Here is a 27,500-nt window from a genome sequence, read left to right as displayed (position 1 = left end):
CACACGCTCCCTAATGGGGATGGAGGAGGTAATGGGGAGCTAATGGGTGAAAAATAGAGATGGCGATGATGGATTTTTTTTCCCTCACCCTCTCTTTTTTAAGGAGGAATTCAGGTGGTAATGGGGGGTGAAATATTCGTGAATAAATAGGTGGCAAGATGGGGAGAGGGAAGCGCGGCGGCTTCCGCGTCAAGGAATTGGTTTGTTCGGAGTCTTAATTGGGTCGGAAATTGCTGAAATTGGAACCCCCGCAGAGCAAAGATTCGTAATTCAAATTGCAAATGGAGATTCAGCTCCTCTTCCTTAGACTGCGAAGGGCAGGGCGCTGTGCTCTCGTCTCGTCGCTCACTCGCAAGCGGCGAAGTCCCTTGAGGTGAGCCAGGTCTCCCTCAAGACCTGTCCGTGCTCAAAAGCATCTCCGGTCAGGGTGACAAACGTCAGCCTTTATTACATGTGTGAAAACAGCTCTGTCTGTGAGTAGAGTTTAGCAACTGAATGGTGGTACTTTTTTTGAGGTGACAAACGTCAGCCTTTATTTCAAGTGTGAAAACAGCTCTGTCTGGGAGTAGAGTTTAGCAACTGAATGGTGTTACTTTTTTGAGATTGAAAGAGCGTCTTCGAATATTGCTCTTCCGATATTTGGAATTGAAAGATGACGCTAATCAACCTCGTTCGTCGAATATTATATAAATATTGCTAACTCTTGCTGATAGTGAGTTAACTTTCTACACTCTCTATCTTTGGATATCTATCTATCTATAGCCGTCTGGTTCCCACCATGCCTTGAGGGACGCACGTTTCCTTGACCCCAGCTGATGATGGTACCCTTTTACAGCTCTGTGGACTGGGAAGCAGTGAGCCAGGAACGAACAATAGTCTTATCAAACGTGAGCCATGGATTGTACCACTCAAGCCGAAAAAGCCGGGCCAGGTGCACTTATACATAGTAATCCACTCCAAGCTTGATTGTCCATATATATATATATATATATATATATATATATATATATATATATATATATATATATATATATATATATATATATATATATATATATATATATATATATATATATATATATATATATATATATATATATATATATATATATATATATATATATATATATATATATATATATATATATATATATATATATATATATATATATAAACAAACTCCACGTAGGAAAGAAGGAAAGAGAAACAATGGAGTACTGCAAGGCCTTTCGACTTTTCGTCCTTTACTTAGAAGAGTGAAGAAATATAAAAATAAGTTTACAAAGAAAGCTCGTGTAAATGACAGATGGGAATTACAAAGGAAAAAATATATGCCTGGACTCCAACGCAATTGAAGAATTAGTACACATGCTAAAACAGGGTTAAGTATTTAAGAAATTTTACAAAGGATTATGCTCAATAGCTCAGAAGCAGGGACAGGACAATTAAAAGATTATACAAGGATGGTGACCACCAAAAAAATTTTATAAAAGTACAACTCAATAATTCTCCTTTTGGTAAACGTGGTTGTTTTTGTGGAAAGACTGAAGGGCAACAGGTTTGTAAAAGCAGTGTATGTGCGGAAGTATGTGAAAGAGTTATCAGAAAGGAAAGGCTTAAATATCTTCGAAGCCTTTCCTTTCTGATAACTCTTTCACATACTTCCGCATATACACTGTTTTCACAAACCTGTTGCCCGCCAGTCTTTCCACAAAAACAACCACGTTTACCAAAAGGAGAATTATTGAGCTGTACTTTTATAACATTTTTTTGGTGGTCACCATCCTTGTATAATCTTTTAATTTTTCTGTCCCTGCTTCTGAGCTATTGAACCTAATCCTTTGTAAAACCTCTTAAATATTTAACCCTGTTTTGGTATGTCTACTAATTCCTCAATTGTGTTGGAGTCCAGGCATATATTTTTTCCTTTGTAATCCCCATCTGTCATTTACAGGAGCTTTCTTTGTAAACTTATTTTTATACATACAAGATAGAGGTGAATAAGGCAGCGTTTGTAAAGGGACTAGACGTGCTGTTGATGAGACCTCTGTGTGTGTACTTGTATGAAAGGTTAATGATAAGGAAATTTCAGCGATGAAATTATGAAGGAGGTTGAAACCATTGCCTTGTTTCTGTCTGGAGCCACCACTGTTAGAAGGAATGGTTTACTGTTAAATTAAATATATATATATATATATATATATATATATATATATATATATATATATATATATATATATATGTGTGTGTGTGTGTGTGTGTGTGTGTGTGTGTGTGTGTGTGTGTGTGTGTGTGTGTGTGTTTTAGGTAAACAGACAGATAACAGCCGCACTTCAACGAATATTTTACTGTCCCTCTATACAATACTGAGAAGCGACGCTTATTTGTACGCGCAATCCAGGAAGCAAACGCCGTGAGGAATTATTCATTCTTTTTATATCATCTCATATTTATAGAAATAGTATAGCTCTCGAGCCGTGACGATAATGAAGTAAAATGGATTTATCATCAGGCATTACTGACAAGCCGCGTATTTCCGTATTGCTGCGAAGCATTGCTGAAATTGTTGCAGAGCAGAAACTACTTGAAACTTGAGACAAGCACTTCCTGGAGATGAGCTACAAGAATTTTCCCAAGTGAAAGCGGAAATATGCTTTCTTTGTAGCAACCGGACACGCACAAGTTCCCCAAGTTGGCTCTTGTTATTTTATGCAAACACCTGATGTTGGTTGTGGCTGTGATTTGAACATTTTTCGTTACCAGCTGCGGCCAAAGATTACATTTAAAATTTTGGCATGAGATATAACCTTCTCATGAGATCTATAGTACCGTATAATTGAAACCATTCCCTCATTCACTGCGCGTAAGCTCTATTCCTTTTGAATAAAAAAAATTATAAAATAAAGAAAAGAGGCAGAATTTTCTCCTTTCGTCGAAGAAATGATATTGAGGCGTAATTCTTTTTTCCCATTTGTCACGGATGCTAATGATTAGTTTTAGCCTTCGAATTCTAGAGTTTAGCCCTGTGTATAAGCCTGACATCGAGTCCTAAATAGTTTTTCCTTTCATTCATTTAAAAAACTGGTTCAACATTAGTGGAAATTTTGAACCTTTTCCCACAAGTCCTATTATGCTTATGTTAGAAAATATAAATTGAAGATAATGTTATCGTTTTGTGTCATCAGAGTCGAAGACTTTAAATGAGTGAATCTTCAACCCATTTGAGATTTGACGAATACTTTAGTCTCGGTATTTTTGAATGCGTATCTTATGTCTGCTTCGGAATTCCAAAGGAAGGCTTCCTTGTGAACACTTCTAAGCAGTATTTTCCATGGTTCTTATTCTTTCTGAGTTTTATATCGAAAATGATGAATATTCAATTCACTTTACTTTTCCACAGGATTCAAACTTCTCAGCAGTGGATATGCATATTACAATTATAAATAAAAGTATACCTTAGTTTAACCAGACCACTGAGCTGATTAACAGCTCTCCTAGGGCTGGCCCGAAGGATTAGATTTATTTTACGTAGCTAAGAACCAGTTGGTTACCTAGCAACGGGACCTACAGCTTGTTGTGGAATCCGAACCACATTATAGCGAGAAATTAATTTCTGTCACCAGAAATAAATTCCTCTAGTTCTATATCTATCTATCTTTATATCTGTCTATCTATATATATATATATATATATATATATATATATATATATATATATATATATTTTGTGTAAATGTTTGCATTTGAATACATTAGTAATATTATTGTGAAAGGTTCATCGCCAGCGTTGTGACGATTTTTATTTTTGTCTGAAATATTGCTGTGAACATTTTCATCGCTCTGAGGAAGACAACCTTCGCCTCTCCTCAACTTTCCTCCGCCTGCAGACAGCTATATAGTCTGTGGACATCAAAATATCCTAGCATTCTACTATTCAGTCACAATTCCATTCCCGCCACTGCTGTTCTGTGGAACACGTTCACCGCGCTCATTGTTCCTGACCTCTGTAAGCTTCCTTCTTTCAAGACAACGAGTCAGGCCCCCGTTCTTTTTCCTTCCTCTTCTTTTTCCTTCTTTCCATCAGTCTTAAGTTCCAGGCATAAGAAAGGATTCCGTTCCACGATCGATATATGCTCTATTAAAGATCTCACGATAGATATGAACTGAAATTCAGTCGTTCTGTTTTCGTGTTCACTGTTTCAGTTATACGACTCTTCTGAAAAAGAAAAAACAGCGACCGTCATTTATCATTATCATTCCCAATATATTTATCGCTTATTCCTCCATCTCCAGCATCCGTCATCGCCATCGCCGTCATCATCATCATCATCATCATCATCACTGTGCATTTCACGGTTTCTCCCTTCAGCCTCCCCTTCTCTAATGATCAATTGCTGGAGCTTAATTGCAGGTAATTATCACCAATTACCATCGCCATTTTACACCTCAATTGTCACGTAGGAATTGAAATGGGCAGATGTATGGGAACCCCTCTCCGTGCTCTCTCTCAGGTGAGAGAGAGAGAGAGAGAGAGAGAGAGAGAGAGAGAGAGAGAGAGAGAGAGAGAGAGAGAATTAAGCACAGACTGGCTAGAGCTGACTGTACATCAAGAGGTAACACTACGGGAACGGCTGACAGAAAAATTACTGCAATAATCAATTTAGGGGGTAATATTTAGTGCCAAGAATGAAAATAAGGTGGTGGTAAGATGGAGATTAACTGATAGTGAGTGAACAGGAAAAGACATTGAGAGAGAGAGAGAGAGAGAGAGTATCCCTTGGTCAACATGGCTGGCCTCTTATTGGATCGGAGTAAGTCGACCGGTAAGTTGGGCAGAGGGGGGACAATCGTAGATTCGACACCTCTTCTTCTTTCGTCTTTCGCTCGAGGCAAAGGGGGAAAAAGAGAGAGGAAAGGAGGCTGCTAAAGTATTTGGAGGATAAGAAGGCTGGAGATGAATAGGAGGTCAATAAAGAAAAAGGGGAGAGTTAGTATATTGGAATTTGTTTGATTTCTACCGAGTTAAGTCTGATGACAAGGAGGCTAAGTCTCTCTCTCTCTCTCTCTCTCTCTCTCTCTCTCTCTCTCTCTCTCTCTCTCTCTCTGATAAAAACTGTAAGATATCAAGAGATTTTGTAAGGAACGGATATGCGCTCTTTACCTGCAAGAATCTACATCTTCCGCTTTATTTTCGTGATCAACAGTACTGCTAAAAAAATAACATTGTCAAAAGGTGTTCAGTTCATAGAAGTAGATTCATATACAGAATACATTTTGCGGACTCTGTTCATGATTTAATTGCTAAGGGTTTGACATTACTTCTTAAAGTTTTCGTAATAAAATAGTGTGAGAAAGAAATTGCTTCACACTGTGTAATTATCAACCGTCTCCACGCTATACGCGCTAAGAGCGACATTTGATTAGTATCATAATTAATTATACCCTAATTTTCATGGCATAGGTATGTTATGTAAGTTATGGTATTTTTGGTGTCACGTTATTAATAACGTTGACTGAAAAACAGCCATCTGCTTTTGAAGCTTTCAACACTGGAAATGCTGTGATTATGCTAGAAGTAATGATGCAGTAATAATATTGACGGTAATGATAGTAAAAATGTCACAACGGAAAATACAACAAGCTTGAGGATGATAATGTTATTGAGGATTTTGACAACAACATTACGCCATGAAATGCATATGTAATGATAACCGCTAATTGCATATTGCACTCTCTCTCTCTCTCAGAAGAAGAAGAAGAAATTATTTAGATAAAATGTTATATTTAACGGTGTGAATCTATGTTGAGTCGCCGTAAATCATTCTTTTTCATCAAAATGTGTTATAGCATTAGAGATATTCTATAGGAGTTAAATACTCGCGGAAAAAGATTTGGCGAACTTTTTAGTCTTCCCAATATTGACAAAGGACCCAGACGACTTTAAGGGACAGCCTCCAGTCCTTGATTGAGAGAGAGAGAGAGAGAAACCTTATTGACGAGGTCAACTTTTTTATCGAGTTTGACTGTTTGACGGACCTTCGTTTAAATGGACACGGGGCTGCAGGCGAAATGGTGTCCTTGAACCCCAACCTGGCTCTCCCCTTACCCTTTTCTGCATCAGTGCCCACAACTTCTTTATTCTCTTTACCTTCTCGCTTAGTAAGATACAAAGAGATGGAAGTAATACATCGTTTTTTGCCCGTTCTTCTACTCTGCTACACCTCTCTGCTCTCTCTATGAGGCTTAGGCCATTGAAGGTCAATTAAAACCCTGTCGACTTGGACATCAAAGTGGCTGTGAGACGTACTGTCGGGAAGTCTGCTCAGACCTTCTTGGAAATTAATTTTCTTCCCGTTGGCTGCGTTTCCATGAATACCGTTTGTGCATTTCTTGTGGTTCTAATTTTCCTTTTGAGACGCGATTCTTTCCTTAAAGCGATGAGAGAATGACACACTTTTCCTGCTAATATATTCGCTTCGTTTTTATTCTCTAGCGTGAACAGTCTTTCATAGGAAATAGGACGAAGAGGGGCATTAACTTGCTAAGCAATCTTCTAAAGTAGATAACGCCCATACGTAAAGACAGAGACCAGCAGCAAAGAGCAATATGCATATAAAATATATAAATGATTAAAATTTAAAGATGAACAAATTTTTCAAAATACAAATAGATGCATTCACATAAACCTGTTACTAAGATCTAAAATGATCAGGACAAGTGTGCAGTCACTCTCAAGTGCCATAACAGCCTCTCTTAAACTTGTGGGCATTCAAGGCTACAACCTAACCAGGAAGACTGTGCCACAGCTTTTCACTGCAGGGAACAAAAGACCTCCGATGCTAGGTAGTGGCACCGTGGCTCCTCATTAGAAAATCGATGCTGGTGCTTTGCCAAAACGAGTAGATCGCACTTCTTCTTCAGGAAGAAACTAAAGAAAAAGCGGAAGCGTTCTCTTGAAAATTATTTGGCGGATGTTGACGTAAGAAGAGTCAGATTCACTCTTGATGCTGATTCTGAAAACCATTCGACCTATTTTCCTGTCACTCATTCTGCTTTCATCAGTGTACTGAATTCCACTCCTCTTAACCACTCCATTTTAGAATTTAGATTCTGAAACTTCGCATCTGCTCTGTAATCCATAGCTCGGCTCGTGTGCATGGTAGTAGGTCAGTCATGGCCATGTAGAGAGTCGTCTAAAGCATCTGTTGTTTGATAAATAAAAGTAAAATGGGAGACTTTACAGCAATTCTCTCTCTCTCTCTCTCTCTCTCTCTCTCTCTCTCTCTCTCTCTCTCTCTCTCTCTCTCTCTCTCTCTCTCTCTCTCTCTTAAAATTAAGTCAGAATGAATTCTGAGAGGTTGCATGAAATCTATCTTTACAATAGCCTGGACGAACCTTGTGCGTTTTCCTTCCCTCGAGAATTTGAGGGTCGCATTTATCTACTGTTGTTGATCGTATGTTTTTCTGGGTGGTCGGATGAGAGATTCGAGTTAGCTTAAAACGAAAGCTGTGCCACTGCGGCCACTTTGTCATTGAATGAACTGCCTTCTTTTCTAATTCTTCGTTTTAAAAATAAACAAGAAGATAATAATGTTTCTGGTTTTAATATCGTTGGAAAGTTTGGAATTTCAGCAGAGCCGTTTATTTTCCAATCTGCTTTTGATTTGCCCTTTTGAGGGCATTGGGTATTCGCATAGTCATTAGTGGTGTCATCTCGGCCTCAAAAATACTTCCGTTTGCACTCATTATCCAAATTGGAATACCGTAAATGCAAAATTGTTTCTGATGATGAAATTACGACTAACTCATACTTGACCACTACTTGAAAACCTGTTTTAGAGCTCTTAAATACAAGAAGACAACGTTGCTCCCGCAGAGTTTACCCTTCCCAAGCGTACGCTACAAAAAGAAGCGGCGCAGGTTTCAGTTAGGGAATCGGAGCAAAAAATGGGGTGTTCGAGTGGCACAGTGGTAAAGAGTGAGAAGGCTTGCCATTGTTGGGGCTCGGTCAAGTGTGATGCGTAGCCCTCGCACGAGACCGGGCCCAGCCAGAACTGAGCCCAGCAGTCCCAAAGTGCACACTTTGCTAAATTGGACCTTCTGTTTTTCCTCGGAGAATCTGGTGCGAAGGGTTTGGCCTCTCTCTCTCTCTCTCTCTCTCTCTCTCTCTCTCTCTCTCTCTCTCTCTCTCTCTCAGCCCATTATACTATTTATATTTACTTGTTTGACCGTTCAGTTGTTGATTATACAGTTGTTGATTATACAGCCCATTATACTATTTATATTTACTTGTTTGACCGTTCAGTTGTTGATTATACACATAAGACATAGATATATATACAGACATATGTATAAATCTCTCTCTCTCTCTCTCTCTCTCTCTCTCTCTCTCAGCCCATTATACTATTTATATTTACTTGTTTGACCGTTCAGTTGTTGATTATACACATGGACATAGATATAAATACAAACATATGTATAAATATATTAATATGTATATATATATATATATATATATATATATATATATATATATATATATATATATATATATATATATATTGAAAGAAATCATCAACACATCACTATCATTCCGTTTCGTAACGTCGGCATAAAAATAAATTTTCTGATTCTTTCAGCAAGTTTACCTGGATGTTCCCCTGAACCAGGTCTCTCAGGTGGAAATATATATATATATATATATATATATATATATATATATATAATATATATTGGAACCTAGATACAACTGCACCTATATATATATATTACCTATATATAAGCTAACTGCTTGCATATATACACATGTAGTAATACCAACTGCTCAGACACAAACTTCCCTGTGCCCCTCATAAATCACTTTCCCCAAACCATCCTAACAGATGAGTGTCAGCAAAAGAATGACCCAGTGTAATAGACTTTCTTTGAAAATTTCATTCTGAGGATTAACTCCCTTCTATGAGTAAATAAGAATAATGAAATCATCAACACACAATAATTGTTGTTTGAACAATATAAATAATATTATATGACTATATATCGGGATATAACCCATATCTTTGTGTGTGGTGTGAAAGCAATGTTTGTGTGTGTATTTGTCTTCTGTGTGTGTGTGTTTCAATGGTAAACATCCATCCCAAAACATATGTCATTCCTGAACCTGAGATCAACTGCACCATTAGTGTTTGAATGGGAAGAGATTCTGCTTAACCATTAACAGCAGTTATATCTTATGATGTATTTCTTGTTTTCCGTTGTAAATCTTCTAACTTCTGTTTTGAACCAACATTGACAACATTTTTCATTTATCCTCTGTGTGTATGTGAACTAAGAGCGGAAATTTCATCAACACAGACCAATCGACTTTGTGACTCCTGGATGGTGAGAAAACTTGTAAATTTATAAATGGCGCTGCGCTGATTGTGTCAATCAATCTTTTCAGGTTCTCACATGGAAAGCAAGTAACGTTACCCACTGTTGGCCATACGTTCGACTCTCCAGCCGAAATGAAGAATTAGAGGAATTTACTTGGAACCAATTCAGATAATGTGGTTCGGATTCCACAATAAGCTGTAGGTGCCGTTGCTGGGTAACAAGTTGGTTCTTAGCCACGTGAAATCAATCTAATCCTTCGGGCCAGCCCTAGAGAGCTGTTAATCAGCTCAGTGGTCTGGTAAAACTAAAGTATACTTAACTTTACTCGCTCATGCTTTACTCCAGATCTGATGTTTGAACTCATTCACGGAGTAAAGTTCATTCCCATTACAGAGCTGTACCAAGTTAAGTGTATCTTAGTTTAACCAGACCACCGAGCTGGTTAACAGCACTCTTAGGGCTGGCCCGAAGGATTAGATTTATTTTACGTGGCTAAGAACCAACTGGTTACCTAGCAACGGGACCTACTGCTTATTTTCGAATCCGAACCACATTATGACGAGAAGTGAATTTCTGTCACCAGAAATAAATTCCTCTAATTCTTCACTGGCCGGTCGGAGAGTCGAACGTTGGGCCAACATACTTTCTTTCTCTAAGGGTAATGCTAGCTATGAATGCCAGGGGAGAAAAAAAAAACCTAACGAGTGAACATCGTTCAATCGGGCTTCGTCAGGAGAGGAGAGTCAGCAGAAGGAGAAGACTCACAGCTTCTGAGCCGATCTCCTGCCGCCACAGCCCGAGAAACCCCATCCCATCTAAATGACAGCAACCATAGGGGCGATGGATGATAATGGAGTATAGAGGGTGTGGTAAAAGACATAATAGAGAGAACAGGAGAGAAAAAGAGATATCATGCTGCCCCATATATCTTTACGACTCTTCAGTGCGATTCTTTTGTCCCGGGGAAAGATGTTCTGTGTTTCATCGTCGCAGAAGCGGAAGATGCGTGAACGTAGACAAGAAAAGGAAAAAATACCACAGAGAAATTATAAAGCATATTCAGAAGACGAAAGAAAATCGTTTCTAAAAAGAGGTGGAGAGTGAATTATTGTGAACGTCGAGCATTTTTGTGAGTCAACCCAAAAATGAATGACATCTTTCAGCCGTCAGTAATCCTTAATCCTGCCATAAAGACAATAAACCGAAGTAACAAATCCTTCACGAATAAGTTCACAGAGGAGGGTCTCTTTGTGCGAGTCTGTATATTCAAGGGACAGCAGCAGATTGAAGGAGGAACCTTCCTCATGAGTCACCAACAGTTCGTCAGTGGTCCGTGTGATGTGGTTTGGACAGACGAAGAGGGTAGGAAAAAATATCCTATTTAGGTCTATTTTCATGTTATATTTGGGGGGACGAAGATGGGATTCGTTGGACCTTTGTGGATTTTTACGTGCTTCTTCGTATGCCTTCTGTTCCTTTATTTTTTTATGTTTCTATTTACACTTGTAATTCCTTTTATAACCTTTGAATGAGAAAAGAAACAGTGCATCGTACGATTCACGTTATTGGTTTTTTGTTTGGTTGCCTTGGCATGTAAGAATTAAGATTTCTAATCATTTTACTAACTGAACACACTTGATTTTAGTATGGTCATTTAGTCATTGAATCGTTTCGTTGATATTTGCTTAAATTTGATCCTCTCTCTCTCTCTCTCTCTCTCTCTCTCTCTCTCTCTCTCTCTCTCTCTCTCTCTCTCTCTCTCTCTCTGTATATATATATATATATATATATATATATATATATATATATATATATATATATATATATATATATATACATATGTACATATATATGTGTGTGTGTGTGCGTTAAATACTTCTAAGAGACTTCGCAGGTAGGAAAGGATTGTAGTTACGCCAATTGTACTTCTATTGGCGTCAAAGGTGACAAAGAGCCCAGTTAATTCGTGAAACTGCTGCTGCATCCAGGCGAGAGGAAAATAAAAGGAGAAATAAAGAGGGCATTTTACTGTTATTGGCGAGCATTAACTTTCTGATAATGCTCCCATTGATTTTGCTTAATGCATTTCGACTCCACTTCATACGACCCTTCCCGTCAAGCCACCAGACACCCCCCCCCCAAAAGAGGATTTTTGTGTGTGTGTGTGTGTGTGTGTGTGTGTTATTTTTTTGCACGATTATTTTCTATTTTTTCTAGTCCAGCGTTACGTCAACCTGTACTGAAGAGGACACGGGACAAAATTTCATGTTATTGTTATGAGTTAATCTCAAGTTAGATCCTTGACTTTGTCTCATGTAAAATGTAAACATTTTTATAAACCTTTTTTTTTATTTGAAAATGCAATTAATTGTTAAAATTATATAATTTTCGAGGGTTACGTCGCATAGCACTGATAACCTTAACCGTAAAACAAAATTGGCAGCAGGGTAATAATCGAATCGCATGGAGTATGTTGTATTTGGTTTAGCGGTACAATAAAATGTGTTGTGAACGTTCTAAGACCACATTTTATATGTGGAGAAACTCAACAGTATACTGAGGCTGAAATATCACAACACAAAATTTATTCCATGTCTTTGTCAGTATAAACTGTCTTTGTAAGACCTTAATACCAGTGACGACTGTCAAACATTATTAATCATTTGATGGATGCTTATAGCCGAGGAGTTATAACTTTGATTTAATATTTCGTGAACTGCCAATACCATAATTAGGACTTGACTTGTACGTACATACATATATCAGCTTTAATAGGCGAGTAGCACGATCCACTCCCAGTTTTCACAAATGGATTATTCTACGTTTTCCCTCTCCCAGTTTGCACTTTTTTTTTTTTTTTTTACTCTTGCCTTTGTTTGGACTCACATATTCCTCTTACTAAGAACAATGGCGATGTAGATATCCTTTGATGCATGGCTCTACAAATTCGCCTCAGTTTAAATACACTCGAGGGATGAAAACGTGCAGAATTTTATAATGACTTTGTACCATGTACTGTAGATGCTAGTAGTCATAAAGTAATTAGTAATTATAGTAATGTTGTACCTGCAAGATCGCGTAGAGACTCTTCTGCTGCCGTTCACTGACTGATGGGAAAACAGATCGCTAATCTTTCTGTTGCGCTTACTTAGAATACCAGTTTGTTTTAACGACACGTTGTTTCAAGGGTGCATGTCTTCTTCAGCATTTTCATTAGTTTGTTTCCTACTACGAAATTTTTAGGAATTTCAATAAGGGCCATTTTATGCAGTATGTTACATTTGCCGCATTTTGGGCTGAAATCCGTTGCAATATAGATAAACTTAGATTTATCTCATTCTGAGGAAGAAGTCCAAAATCCCTGCCCAAAAACACATTAACAACTGATAGTTAATATTCAGTCAATAGACTTATTCATGAACAAAATACCTTTAGTTAATATTCAGTCAACAGACTTATTCATGAACAAAATACCTTTAGTTAATATTCAGTCAGTAGACTTATTCATGAACAAAATACCGTTGGATTTCTGCTTTCTTTCTGCTTATTATTATTATTATTATTATTATTATTATTATTATTATTATTATTATTATTGTTATTATTATTATTATTAAAATTATTATTAACTGTACACAAAAAATTGTTGCTGCATAATAAATGGCATTAACTTACCGAAAAAATTTCGGATATAATAAATATATATATATAACATATATATATATATATATATATATATATATATATATATATATATATATATATATATATATATATATATATATAATGTACATCTTTAGCGTACTTACACAGCCTTGAAACCACATTATTCCAATTCACCGTCGAGTGTCGAAAAAAAAAAAAAAAAACAAGAGTTCGAAGTGGCGCCTTGGGAGTGTGTGAGGGGACAGATTGGCGGGTGATTTCGGGAGTGGCCGACATCAAAGGCGAACTTGTGGATATACCACACAATCTGTTATCCAATTTCAAAGCCAATGCCCTTTGCGCCGTACAAATGTTTGCGCCTCTGGGGCGTTTGAGAGGGGGAGAAGGAGGTGAATTTTTATTGGGAATCGGGAAACGGGGGAGGAGGGAATGAGATTTAAAGAGGAGGAAAAGGAGGTAAGGAAAGACAATAGAGGTCGTGAGGAGACATTTCCGCGAAAATTAAAATGGTGACCACGGATTACGAGGCTAGAAATGGAACTGCTTCCTGTTGAAGAAGTGTAGAGACGGCAAAGCGTTTGCTTACCCTACTGTCAGAATTATTTGCCTTAGGCACTGATATTGTTCCTCTCGTTTCCTCAGGTTTCATTTGTTTTGAGAGAGAGAGAGAGAGTTGAGAAACCCCTTTTAGAAGGCGCGGGTTGTGCGTTCCGCGAAAAATGACGAATGGCGCAGCCTTAAATTAGAAAGAGGAGTTAACAGGATGAAAACAGGGGAAAGATAAAATTAATGTCAGGAGTGAAGGGAATTTTTGGGGGGAGAGATTGGATGATAACAGGATTGAAGGAAGTTATATGGAAGAGAGAAATGACGGAATACCAGAAAATGGAAAAATGTTGTCAATGCAAAAAAGTTTGCTTTAGTAAAATTTTGACATATGAGAGGGGAAGACGACGCCATACCGGAAATTGAGATATTAAGCTGAAAAAGAGCCTTTGGCGAGAACTTTTCCTAAATAAAAAATTTTAAAGTCGTGTTGGAAAAGTGGAAAGCAACCCGAGCCGTCACAAGCAGTTACTATGTACAATAAAAAAACAAAATTGGATATAGAGAGAGAGAGAGAGAGAGAGAGAGAGAGAGAATAGCGATAATTCTGAGGGAGGAAATGGGGGTGGGTATTGTAAAGGCTGAGTAGTAGAAGGAACAAAGTAGTTAGAGGTCCAGCGGCGCATACATAACTGGTTGAAATATGGCGTCGACGCTCTTGACTGTGTGGCCTGGAGCTGTGCTCGGTAAGATGTTCCAGCCATCGGAGAGAGAGAGATAGAGAGAGAAAGAGAGAGCTAAGAAATCGAATCATTATGTTGAGGTTTTCTTTATCGTCTTGAAAATACGTTGATATTATTCTGAATATTATGAGGTATCTTTGATTGTTAATAGGAGCCTGATATACCTTAAAGCTGATCAACGACACAGTTATGTGCTATCGTTCAGGATGTGCCAGGTCAATTTTCTTATATGACATATTTGATGCACCAGTTTAAACTGGATTTTAACCTGAAAATTGACTCTTTAAATGTTTTAAGACTAATGCCTTTACTCTTCGAGCCTTGCTAAATCGAATTTAGAGTGGGTATGCTTTGTTTGCTCTTCATTTCAGGAGTCTGAGGGGCGGAAAAATGTTCATTTTCAGACTTATTACCGTCTTAAAGTCTATGTTCTTCTCGGGTTCTGGGAACTGACATTCTGTCTGTCAGACCTTCAGGTTTTACGTTATGTAATTTGTCAGTGGAAATAGGCTGCATTTTATTGTTCCTGTATGGTGTATATATATATATATATATATATATATATATATATATATATATATATATATATATATATATATATATATATATATATATATATATATATATATATATATATATATATATATATATATATATATATATATATATATATATATATATATATATATATATATATATATATATATATATATATATATATATATATATATATATATATATATATATATATATATTCTTTCTTTTTTTTTAGATAGATAGGTAGACATACGTGTGCAAGTATGCCGCTGTGGATTTGAGTTGCATTAATAACCCTGTCGCTTGTTTATCCGTTAGATTGTAAAATGGCCACAAACTTTGTAAAATTCGAAATGAACCTGTTAGCTGATCATCATATTAACGAGATTACCCGGCGGAATATTCTCGAAAAGTGACAGAAAAAAAAGCTAATTTTAGCATCCTTAATTTATCTGTATGTGTTTTGCATGAACCACGTGCGCCCAGAGCAGCGTGCCATCGCGTTTTGTAAACAGGCCGCTGCGTTGGACTCGACTTCGGCTCAATTCATAGGGCGTCCCTCCCTCCTCTGCATTTTGGATGCGGTTCTTCGACAGTCGTTGTCTCGACACCTGGAAAAGAGTGAATACAGAAATCTGTAGACGTTCGCTCTAAAGATAAGATTTTTTTTATGAATCTCATTTTTTCTTGTGATGAGCGACTTTGACGCGTGAATTGAATCTCTGATTGTCTATGAAACACAGCGCACTTAAGTACCTGGTAAAAATCCGAAGTGGCAGACTGCTGCAGCTGAGCGCAGTAATGCTTCGTAATTAATATGCAAGTTGGCCCTGCTTGCTTGAAGCGAATTATTCCAGTGATTTTATGGAGTGGCTGTGCGTTGTGTATATTCTCGCTGGATCCGACGTTTAGGCCACAGACGTAATTTAGCAGGGGTTATTAACGCTGTGTTTCAACACTGTTTCTCGCAAAATCTGATCTCGCCATGAAAATGGTCTAGTTAGCCTAAATTTGAAGGTAAAATGAATAATTACAGGATGTGAACCTACCGCCCCTTTCCCTTTACAAAAAATCCCCGCTCTCTCTCTCTCTCTCTCTCTCTCTCTCTCTCTCTCTCTCTCTCTCTCTCTCTCTCTCTCTCTTCGGACTGCCCAACGATTGGGGCTGGAGAGGAGACGAACGCCGTTTATTTAGCCGCTTCATCATGAGAGAGAGAGTTACTGTTTCCGAAGTCCGGAATAACGATAACAATGGTGCTTGGAGTGTTGTAGAGTGAAAGAAGTCATTCTTTTAGGGATTTCCTTAATATAATTAAGTGTTTCAATAGCAAAAGTTGGTTAGTGCGTACCTTAGTTTGGGAACCTGTCTGTCGAGCCGTCAGTCTTCCGTTTCTGAATTTCATGTCATTAAAAATGATCACGGCTGTTTCTTCTCCAAGTTGTCGTGCCGGTAGAGACTGATAAGAAATAATGTAAATACCGCGTAAACGTGAGATTCATCATGTCGAAAATAAAGAGATTTTATCCAGCAAAGCAAGATTATGCGAAATAAAGAAAGGCACAAACCTTTTCAAAGGCCCAAAACAAAAGACAGACAGCACAAAGGTCGTATACCAGCGTGAGGGCTGCGTCTAGCCATTTGAGTGTGGCTAAATATTCGTACAGTAAGTCGGGGTCGTGGTTGCGAATAGCCATCGCAATATTAAAGGAAAGAGTTGAAGATGACTAAAAAACTCATCGTCATCATCATCATCATCGTCGTCGTCATCATCATCATCGACATTGGCATGGTAATAGTTGTGTAGGCGTCCTCTGCCAAATGAAGTTAATGGCTGGGCGATTTAAAGGGGAGCACCTCTTACGTAGACTAACCATTAGGATTTGTCAGAGGAAAGAGGCAAGGGCAGGGAGCTGGCAATCAGAGGTAGGCTGGAGGTAGCAGCGGAGAACACACAGCAGTTGCCTCGAATTTCTCTGTACGTCGAACTTCGTTTCACTTTCACGTTCTCTGTCTGAATATGTGCATATGAATACTCTCTCTCTCTCTCTCTCTCTCTCTCTCTCTCTCTCTCTCTCTCTATATATATATATATATATATATATATATATATATATATATATATATATATATATATATATATTATATATGTGTGTGTGTGTTAGACTTGTATGGCCCAGTGGGCAGCGCTCTTGCCTTTCAATTGAAAGACCTGGGTTCGATCCTGGGGTGATTCAGAAATTTATTTCTGTTCCACACGTGATTGTGTGTTGATTATTTTTGTGTGTGTGTGCGCGCGCGCGATATCGTCTTATTTATAAAGATGAATATTAAAGGAAAATTTAAATTAAAGTGGAAAGTCAGACATAATAAAATCACAGGCCCATTCTTCGCCAATGGTCAAGAAATCTTTCATGCCCGAGGTCTGAGTATCATGAAAGATGAAGGACTTAAACTGGACACTATGCACAAAATCCGGGGGAAAGGTGGACAGTCAAAATGACGTGAAGTATATAAAACGAGACGAATGGAGAGAGCGAAAGAAAGCGGCAGAACAGGTGAACAAAGTGCGCTTGACGAGAAAGATCGGCGGACATATTTAACCTTGTAACAAATGACAGGCGAAGCCCACAAGCCTCTGAAGGAGTCGCCAAAGAATAATTCCTGAGGCGTCTTGAGGGAAATTTGATTCGTACTCTAGACTACATTGCAGTTTCATTTCAAATTGACCATTCGTCGTGACGACGTTGAAATTACTTTGTTGCGTTTTTAAAGAATGTGGGTGTAAAGTGAAAAACACTGGTAATAGATATCGGACATGATTATAAAAAAAACTAAACAGACCAGGAACTCATGCATTGTATATACATACATACATATATATATATATGTGTGCATATATATATATATATATATATATATATATATATATATATATATATATATATATATATATATATATATATATATATATATATACACACACACACACACACACACACACACGGAGGCTGGAGGGAGAGAGAGAGAATGAGAGAGAGAGAGAGAGAGAGAGTGAAAGGGAGACAGCGATTAAAACCTGCCAACAACTTGTACCCAGAGTGACTATGGAATTATCTGCCATTTTCTCCCCCTTGTTGGAAAGGAAATAAAGGGATAACTCCAATAAAAAATGATGCGTGAGAGAACCCTGGCAAAGCTGAAGCAAAGAGGGGAGACGAGAGTAAACAGGAAGTAGAGCGCGAAGGGAGAGGGGAAAGCCATAGAGGGAGACGAGAGAAAAGTGGAAAAGAAGCAGAGTGATAAATGGGGCGCTGATGAACGCTGAAAGAGGGGACCAGAAGGAAAGCAACAAGAGACTGGCAGACAGAAAGACGCATCAAGAGACAGACACACACAAAAACACCCACACACTCAGTAGTAACGTATCAAGAGCCATTAATCGGGGAGACAGAGAGCGAGTGGACAGACAGGCGTCACATTCCTAGAGAGCTGGATCGAAGGGTCGATGTGGGCTGCCCAGACGACCAAGTAGATGTACAAACAGACAGCAGAACAGCGTGAAGCAATGGATAAAGGCATCATCCCTTGTTCTCCTCTTTATCGAGATGTTCTCTTCTATTTCCTTTCAGAAGGGCAAAGGTCACTGAAGAAGAAAACAAAAGAAGAAAGAAACTAACATAAACAAGTGAAAATGAGATAATGTGGTAAACAAGACAATGGTCACTGGAGAGACTACTGTTTTGGTTCTTTCAAAACCGCAGCAGATTAATGCTCAGCCGCTACTAAAACAGTTGTAAATATAAAGATGAAAGACAATGCTGGCCTTTAAAACTGATTCTGATCTACTAAAGTCTCATTTAGATTATTAGACAGAAAGACGAACCTATGAATATGTTTGGTTTCATGTGAATGATGGCGGTGCATTTTCTGCCAGACTTAAAGATGGTTATTTCAACCTTTCAAGAGAGGGTCCTCTGTTTCCAAAGCTCATTTCTTATGGAATTCCTGCTGTGAAGTTCTGATTCCAAAAGTTTGAAGGTGGGGTACTTTATGAAAATCAGTGATCGTGTGCTTCTTTGCCTTACTTTCGAGATGACTAATTCCATGAAGACGAAGCAGCGATGCAGCCACTTGCCCACAGCTCTTCATCTTCTTCTTCTTCTTCTTCTTCTTCTTCTTCTTCTTCTTCTTCTTCTTCTTCTTCTTCTTCTTCACAGATCCCTTTTAATCACCGGTTGACATCTTGTTTTCCCTCCGATAGCCTTAGAAGTATGCCATTAGAACGAAGCTGCCATTTAGAACATAAGACGAGGAGGCTTATGGTTGTTGGGGGGGAGGGGGGGAGATCGAGAGATGGCTATGCCAAGTGCGAACTCGGATCAAAAAGGGCATTCATGCATAAATACAGAGATGGGGAGGGGGGAAACGGCCGAAAAAAAAGGAAGAGGGAGAAGGGAAAGTAAAAATGGGGTGGGGAGTCCTAAAAGAAGAGGGTAGTGACAGCCACTGGTGACAAACAGACAGTCGTATAGAGAAGGAAGGTTGTGTGGCCGTGCGGTCCCATCGTAAAACTCCTTTTTTTGATTAATTCGGGATGAAGTTATACCTGGCCTCACGGACGGTTTTGCTGTAATCAGATGAAATCAAACGATAAACATTTATATATATATATATATATATATATATATATATATATATATATATATATATATATATATATATATATATTTATATATATATATATATATATAAGATCTTCAGCCTTTTCTTAAAGAAGTTAATAAAAAGCGTCTCGAATAATAACATAACAATCACCTCCTTCAACTGAAAACGATTGTTCGATAAAACTTTGTAGATTCACTGCGTAATTCTCAAAACAATTCGTCTGCTGCACTACATTAGGACATACAAATATCAAATAAATAGAAATAAAATAATTGTATTTCGTTCCTGATTAATTAAATAATATAAACAAGACGTCACATATTGTCTTCTTTTAGTTACTTGTAATATCTTAACACATTCCCGTTCATTTAACATTTCATTACACTTTATTCACTAATCGGTTTGATTATTTGCGCTGCGACTTACTGTCTTCATCAGGACTCTTCTTCAAATCCGATGTATGGTATTTTAATGCCATTATCGAATAAAGGAATAGATAAACATCAATATATATATATATATATATATATATATATATATATGTGTGTGTGTGTGTGTGTGTGTATGTGTGTGTGTGTGTATGTGTGTGCCTGTGTATGTGTTTGTGGGTGCATATATGAATGTATGTTTGTATTTGTATCTCTGTGCACGAGTCATTTCATATACACGGTTAAAAACTGTAAATACAGATTCATTGAAACGGACGCTCCCATGTTAATCAATATATATATATATATATACATACATATATATATATATATATATATATACACACATACTGTACATATATACATACTTTCCCTCCCACACACACACACGCGCGCGCGCGCAGGCATACGCCATCTGTCAAGTGAAACAAACAAAAGGGTGAGGAGACAAAGAGAGAGAAAAAAGCGAATGTAATAATAAGCAGGGCTTAACAAAAGGACCTCGACAGGTGTCCTGTTAATACTATTGTGTCGACGATGTTATTGTTGTTGTTGCTGTTGCTGCTGTTTTGTTCCAGGGAATGTGATGAGTTGTTCATTCCACCATATTCGGAGTCCTCCTTGGTGGAGGGTACGCCGCTGACCATGGCAACACAAAAGTATTCAGATTTCATAATCACTATAAGAATGTCATTCGTGATTCATTCAAATCTGTCTTTTTTTTATTTTCTTTTCCTTAATTTCGGCCATTGCTAGATTTTTCCGATCTATATAATAAGAAAAACAAACTTCACGTAGCCATTATGGATTTTTCGAAAACGGAAATGGAAGCTAAATAACGGGCATATGTCGCTATATCGAACCACCGAATCATTTCAATAACGAGACCGGAACTTCATGCCAGAATTTTTGTAGAACCTTCTCCTCTTGATGGCGATTCTTCTTAAACGAACAGACATTACCTTAACATGAAGTGCACTTTTACAATTGATATCATCCTCAATGTTTTACAAAATACTTTCAGTTTACGTACATAGTGACCAATACTGCTTTCTGAAGCTATCAGTTGACCCAGTTTCTATAGTTCCGTTTAATCCATATCTTCTTCTTTGTGATGTTTCAGGATACCCACACAACGGACTGGGCATGACAAAGTCAACTCTAGATGCACACAGCCCACATCTGCGACAGCCAGGTAAGTTCAACTGAGGAAAAGAGAGAGGTGATAGACCGTTGCATTTATTCCCCGGCCGCAGTTCCACACACTAAACGGGTAGTGCATATGATTTAGAAAGCTTATAAGATATCCGTTCTTAGTTTCACCATCCGGAGTGTTTACACACACAATGCGAGAGTCGTCGTCAAAGTGTGTGCAAGAACGGTGACTTTAAAAGTCGCGCAGCCATAATAATGCAACACCCAGACAAGCTTTTTTGGGGGATGAAATTATTAGCGTAGCTCAAAAGCCGTTTTCCGCTTTCTCTCAATCTTGTGACAATTATTGGCACTTACAGATAACAAGATAACAACGCTGACTGTTTTCTCGTACCATTGAGATTACATTCACAGTTGCATAGTGTAAGTATTTATATGTATGCATATTTGAATATTACAACGGGAACTTTTGCAAAGCTTAAAGTTGTACTGAAGTAAAGGCTTGAATGGAAATAGATTCGTAACTGCACACACACACACACATATATATATATACATATATATATATATATATATATATATATATATATATATATATATATATATATATATATATATATATATATATATATATATATGTCCATATATATGTCCATGTGTATGCATATATTTCCCAGTACTAACAAATCAAGTTTAGAACAGAGTTTATGTAGGGCGCTGATCTTACGATAAGGTGAGACATAACAGCAATTAAAAATACTCGCAAAAGATTTCATCATACACACGCACACACATATATATAACTCTATGCAGGACACTTGAGCTTCAGGCAGATTCATTTTTTATTTATGGATGACTGAGAGTGAGGGGTTTTGAATGTCATCTCCAACATGTCACAGATACGAGTTTTTAGACATGGTAGTAGTCTTCTCTCTCTCTCTCTCTTTCTTCCTTTTGAGGGTAAGGGGAGCATAGTACTGTAAGTATCAATTTTTCCCATTTTAGCTGATGCACATTTTCTTATTGTTAGTTCTATTCTAAACTTTATTTGTTAGTACTGGGAAATATATGCATATATATATTATATATGTGTGTGTGTGTGCAGTTACGAATTTACTTTTCTACAAGCCTTTACTTCAGTACAACTTTAAGCTTTGCAAAAGTTCCCGATGTAATATTCAAATATGCCACTCATTTACATAAGTATGGTCGATTCTCTATATTTCTTGCTAAACCAAAGTCCTAGGTTCGAATCCCTATATTTCTTGCTAAACCGAAGTCCTAGGTTCGAATCCTGACCAGGACATAAGCATTTATAAATTTTAATTTACTTTAAGTGAAAGTAATTGTCAGTGTAAAGTGCATTTGATGTTAAGTGCCTTGATAATTATATTATATATATATATATATATATATATATATATATATATATATATATATACTATATATATATATATATATATATATATATATATATATATGTATATATATATATATATATATATATATATATATATATATATATATATATATATATATATACGAGTATATATATATATATATATATGTGTGTGTGTGTGTGTGTGTGTCTGTTTGTTTGTCTGTCTGTGTATGTGTGTGTATTTCGTCTCAGCCAACTCTTTCAGTTTTACTTCCTCCATGATAATTACCCAAACTTATTGTCCCTTTATTTTAATATCATCCCACTTTCATGTGTCCCTTCAGACGCAGGGTTCGTTGGCAACATTTTTAATTCATTTTGCTCCTCCGTAAGATTATCAATACCTACATTTCTTAATCCTGAAAAGTCGTTGGCATCATCCTTCCACAAGGCTACTGTCGTTTATCGTAAAGGAACCAATATCCAAAGAGATACTTTGCAATATATTTTAGCTTTTTAGGGAATCCATTTCATTGTAGTCTTTAACGATGACGTGCGCATACAGTACTTAGCTGCTTTAGGTACAGAGCTGCTGAGGAGACCTCAAGTAAGCTTTTAATCGACCTGAGCGCTCATCCGCCATGCATGGATGCAAGTTCTTGTTAGTTATGAATCCCATCCCTGGAAGCATCAAGAAATGGAACAGACGAGGAGGAGGGGGAGGAGGCCCAGGGGAGCCACTCCAAGCACAGAGTGTTCAGGAAATGACAGGAGACTGGTTGGATATCGTCGTCATCAGCTGGCTACTGCCCACTCAGTAATGGATCTCCGGGTGGCGCTAAGCCAATATGACTGTCCGCCCACAACTGAACGGTAACGTGACACCACATAACGGTTCGCTCTGTTGACCTCGTACACAATCATACGCGCGCGCAAGCAGCTCATATTATTCGTCAGTCTTATTTCGAGAGTACAAGGACATTAGTGACAAGTAAGACTTTTATTGTTTTTGTTGTTTGTCGTTCAGGATGTTGTTGGGCTTACTAGTAAGGTAGTTACTTACTAAGTAAGAATAGTGTAATTATATATTACGACTAATTAGGTTCCTTCACAAAAATTCAAATACACAATATATATATATATATATATATATATATATATATATATATATATATATATATATATATATGTGTGTGTGTGTGTGTGTGTGTGCGTGTGTGTATGTGTATGTATGTATGTATGTATGTATATATATATATATATATATATATATATATATATATATATATATATATATATGTGTGTGTGTGTGTGTGTGTGTGTGCTTAGCTCTATATATGTATACATACACGCATATGTTAGAAATATGTGTGTTTGTATATATGTATATATAATAATATATATTTATATATTAAGAATCAAAATCGTAAAAAAATGTGACAAGACATATAACGGACAGACTAGCAAAACATGTAAAAAACGAGCCAAACACCACAAACAGAATATCAGAAATTTCAATCAGTCCTCAACCATGGCAAAACATTGCTGGAGAAAGAACCACAGAATGGATTGGGATAAAGAGGATTGTCGTGTTTCGCAGCACTGACAAAACCACTTTCCGCATAGTAGGAAACTCTCTCACAATCCAGGAAGACCATGGAAGGAGACTATAGGGATTCTACTACTTGTCACATACTCGCAGTTTACGAAGTCGTGGAGAAAAAGGTGAATAAACACGTGGAAAGGATTTCAGAGTTAACGGCCCCCCCCCCCTCCCGAAGGAGAAAGGATGCAACTGCGAAGGTCGCAAGGAGGCGACGCCCTCGGGAAGAGGCCTGTTGCTCAGGTCACAGGCCAAGATTGGGAGAAGTATAAGCCGTTGACGATCTTGTGCTTACTTAAACGTCTGACGTGTGTGTGTGTTTCATTATTGTGTGTGTGTGTACAAAATATATTGTATGTATATCAAATATATATATATATATATAGATAGATAGATAGATAGATAGATAGATAGATATATATTATACATATATATATAATATATATACATATATATAATATAGATTTTTATATATATGTGTATCTGTTTAGGGATATGTACACGCAAATAGGTGTGCATTTGTGCGATCCCACATGATTTAAAGAATGTGAACGCAGATGAAATGAAAGTCCTCCAACAACTCTCCCACTCCTCGAGAACGAGAGAGCAGTTCCTCCTGATGGCCCTGTCCTTGGAGAGACTCCATTCCATACGCGCTCCGTCCCGCCACACAATGAGACGCAACTGTTTGCAATTAGCGCGCTAACTGCTCTCGGACAGTTCCCATTCAGAAGCCGTTATTGATTCATAATGACCCCATTATCAAAATATAATGAAACTGTAATGAGCATGTGTCGCGCCCGGTTGTGATGGGCTTCTGGTCCTTTTGCTCGGCTCTTTTTTCCCTTTCAGAATTTTTGGGCAATGTCTCCATTTCTCTCCTCTTTTCTCGTATTTCTGTTTTGTTCTTTTTTGCACATTTGATTTTTTTCTCCTCATTTTTCTTCTCGTCCGTGAACTGAATTTGCAATGATAGTCTGCATATTTTTTTATTATAAAGTATTTTTTAATCCGCTATTAATCAAAGCGATGTTGCTAATTTTCTTGTTATGTTTTTTTTTATCTGATTTCCTTTTCTCTTATTATTCTTTACTTCTTGACTAATTGTCATAATACTGTGAGCTTTCACTGATGATTAAATGCACTGACTTACATTTTTAATCTTCAGAAACTCTGCAGTGATCATCGTCCCTTCCTCTTCTTCTTCTTCTTCCTTTTAGGTAACGTTGTTCAGGCAACAAACAAATTATATGTTCCCAGGTAATGCCAATCCTTCTGATTTCCTTTCATCTCGTTTTTGCTTTTGTTGCGCAACTGAAATCTCTCTCTCTCTCTCTCTCTCTCTCTCTCTCTCTCTCTCTCTCTCTCTCTCTCTCTCTCTCTCTCTCGTAGCAAGAGAAGAGGTGGCTGGAAAGGAGAAGTCGATGACGAGGTAATTCAATTTGTTCGTCCGTGTTATTGTTCGGTCGTTATCCTCCTCAGATTGGGAAACAGTTTTTTTCTTTGCTTGTTTATTCTTCCTGCGCCTCTGTTTCCAAATCCTGGATTATTTCCTTCCTATTGCCAATTGGCTTAAAATTATCTTGAAAGGTTTTCCTGGAAATCGTTTCTTTTTGTATGGGATTCTTACTTATCCTTCCAAATCTTATCTCACATTTTCAGCCTTCGTCTTTTTCTTAATTCCAACAAGGCAAACGTATATTCAAGCACATACACGCAAGCAACTTTCACCAATTAAATCCGGAAAACTAATCCAGATGGTTTAAATGACCTATGAGTTTATGCATCTAATATCATACGTTAAAATTCGCTTCTATTTTATATGACACTTTCGTCCTTCTCTGAGGGGCAGATTTCAGCATTCCAGGGTATTTGGAGGGTGCCCTCTTCTGGAAGGCGGAAGACTTTGCTTCCCTTTCTTAGAATTCTGTATAATCCTCAATCTTCTTACGCTTGGTTTGTTTCTCTTGATGAAGGCTGGAAATGATGTGGCCAAGAGGAAAGAGCGAAAGAAAAAACGAAAGTGGGGCTAGGAAGAAAAGAGTGCAATAGACCCACTTGTTACAGTTTTAGTTCCACACGCACATAGTGTTTGCATGTAAATTTTCAGCTGAAATTAATACGCCCCATTTTAATTCCTTTGAATGAAATCCCCTGAAGCATTTTTAAGGATGATGCAGATCTGTTGGTCTTCATATTGAAAGCTCCAGGGCAACATTAAAATCACCAGCAACTGAACTTTAACGGTACGCGCTTGCAACATACGTACAGTAGTCATTCCCTACCAGTTCTAAATGAAAAGAAAAGCTCTTCATGGCTTCGAGAGATCAGAATGCAAGTACGTGGTCTGCGTCTATGCTGAAGAAGGAGGGGCAGTCAGAGGAGAACTGATGAACATAACTATTCCCCCTCTAAGGCTGTGACTCCCTCGGAATGCATAATGTCAGAGGTGACGGAGGGTAAATCACACGAGTGGTGATTCGACATAGACAGACAGACGTAGGCTGATGAAGCAGGAAGAAGACTTACCTAAGCTGTAAGAAGCGGGAGAGAGTGATGATGCCACGTGCCGAAAACTAATTGCTAGAAACAAATATTTGGGCAAAATCACACTTTTAAAGAGACCCATTTTCAAAGGGCTCAAGGCGAGCAGACTGTTAGAAGCGAGAGAGAGAGAGAGAGAGAGAGAGAGAGAGAGAGAGAGAGAGAGAGAGAGAGAGACTTCCCAGGAAGGTTAACTCTTGATGATAATTGCTCTTGGAGGGATAGTTGTGTGGAAGGTGGCAATTTTCAAACTCCGGCATAACCATTGCTATTAGCGGAGGAATTTATGGTACCCTTTGCAATCATCTCATCTTGGATGCAAATATTTGTGTTAGTGTGCAGAGTTTTCCGATATCCATACAAAACAGTGACTAGATTTCCCTCTGAAGTTGTTATCAGCATTTCATGTCCCAGAAACACTTAAGGTGTGAGAATCTGTCAAATTTCGTTGCTGAATTGTAGCCGCAACGATGGACCTAACAAACGCGGGACTTGGACTGACAGAGCCTTAGGTACCCACCCATTCGTAACACGCTGCCTCTTTTTCAATTCCATGCTGGATTTTCGTCTTCAAAATCCTCAAAAAAACATTTTGTTTTTCAGCTCCATCAACAATGACCGTTCAGTCGTGCTCATTTTCATACATCAACTTCAAAAAGATTTGCAATTTTGAGACCCTCTCTCTCTAGTAGTTACCGATATCGCCCGTTACCAGATATTTAGAAAAAGTCATCAGTCTTTTAACATGAGAGAAGCATTTGTTCGTTCTGACTGGTTATAATATGCCCGGTCTGCAGGAGCTGGGAAGAATCAGATGACATTTTCCACGATCTAAGTAATCTGCATGTTCAGTTGTAT

The 27,500-nt window shown here is 37.7% G+C and overlaps 1 protein-coding gene across 1 annotated transcript in view; it reads left to right on the top strand.

Annotated features, from left to right (window-relative positions):
* The window catches only part of LOC136848026 (DNA-binding protein D-ETS-3-like), a 282,273-nt gene that overhangs the window by 222,710 nt on the left and 32,063 nt on the right, over nucleotides 1-27,500 (top strand). The window contains exon 8 of the mRNA XM_067120065.1: nucleotides 21,083-21,154. Coding sequence (XP_066976166.1) covers nucleotides 21,083-21,154 — 72 coding nt within the window. The remainder of the gene's footprint in view (nucleotides 1-21,082; nucleotides 21,155-27,500) is intronic.

This window comes from Macrobrachium rosenbergii, chromosome 18 (genome assembly GCF_040412425.1).
Source record: "Macrobrachium rosenbergii isolate ZJJX-2024 chromosome 18, ASM4041242v1, whole genome shotgun sequence".
Lineage (NCBI taxonomy): Eukaryota > Metazoa > Arthropoda > Malacostraca > Decapoda > Palaemonidae > Macrobrachium > Macrobrachium rosenbergii.
The sequence above is the reverse complement of the archived record's forward strand: the minus strand, read 5'-3'. Positions and strand labels throughout refer to the sequence as shown.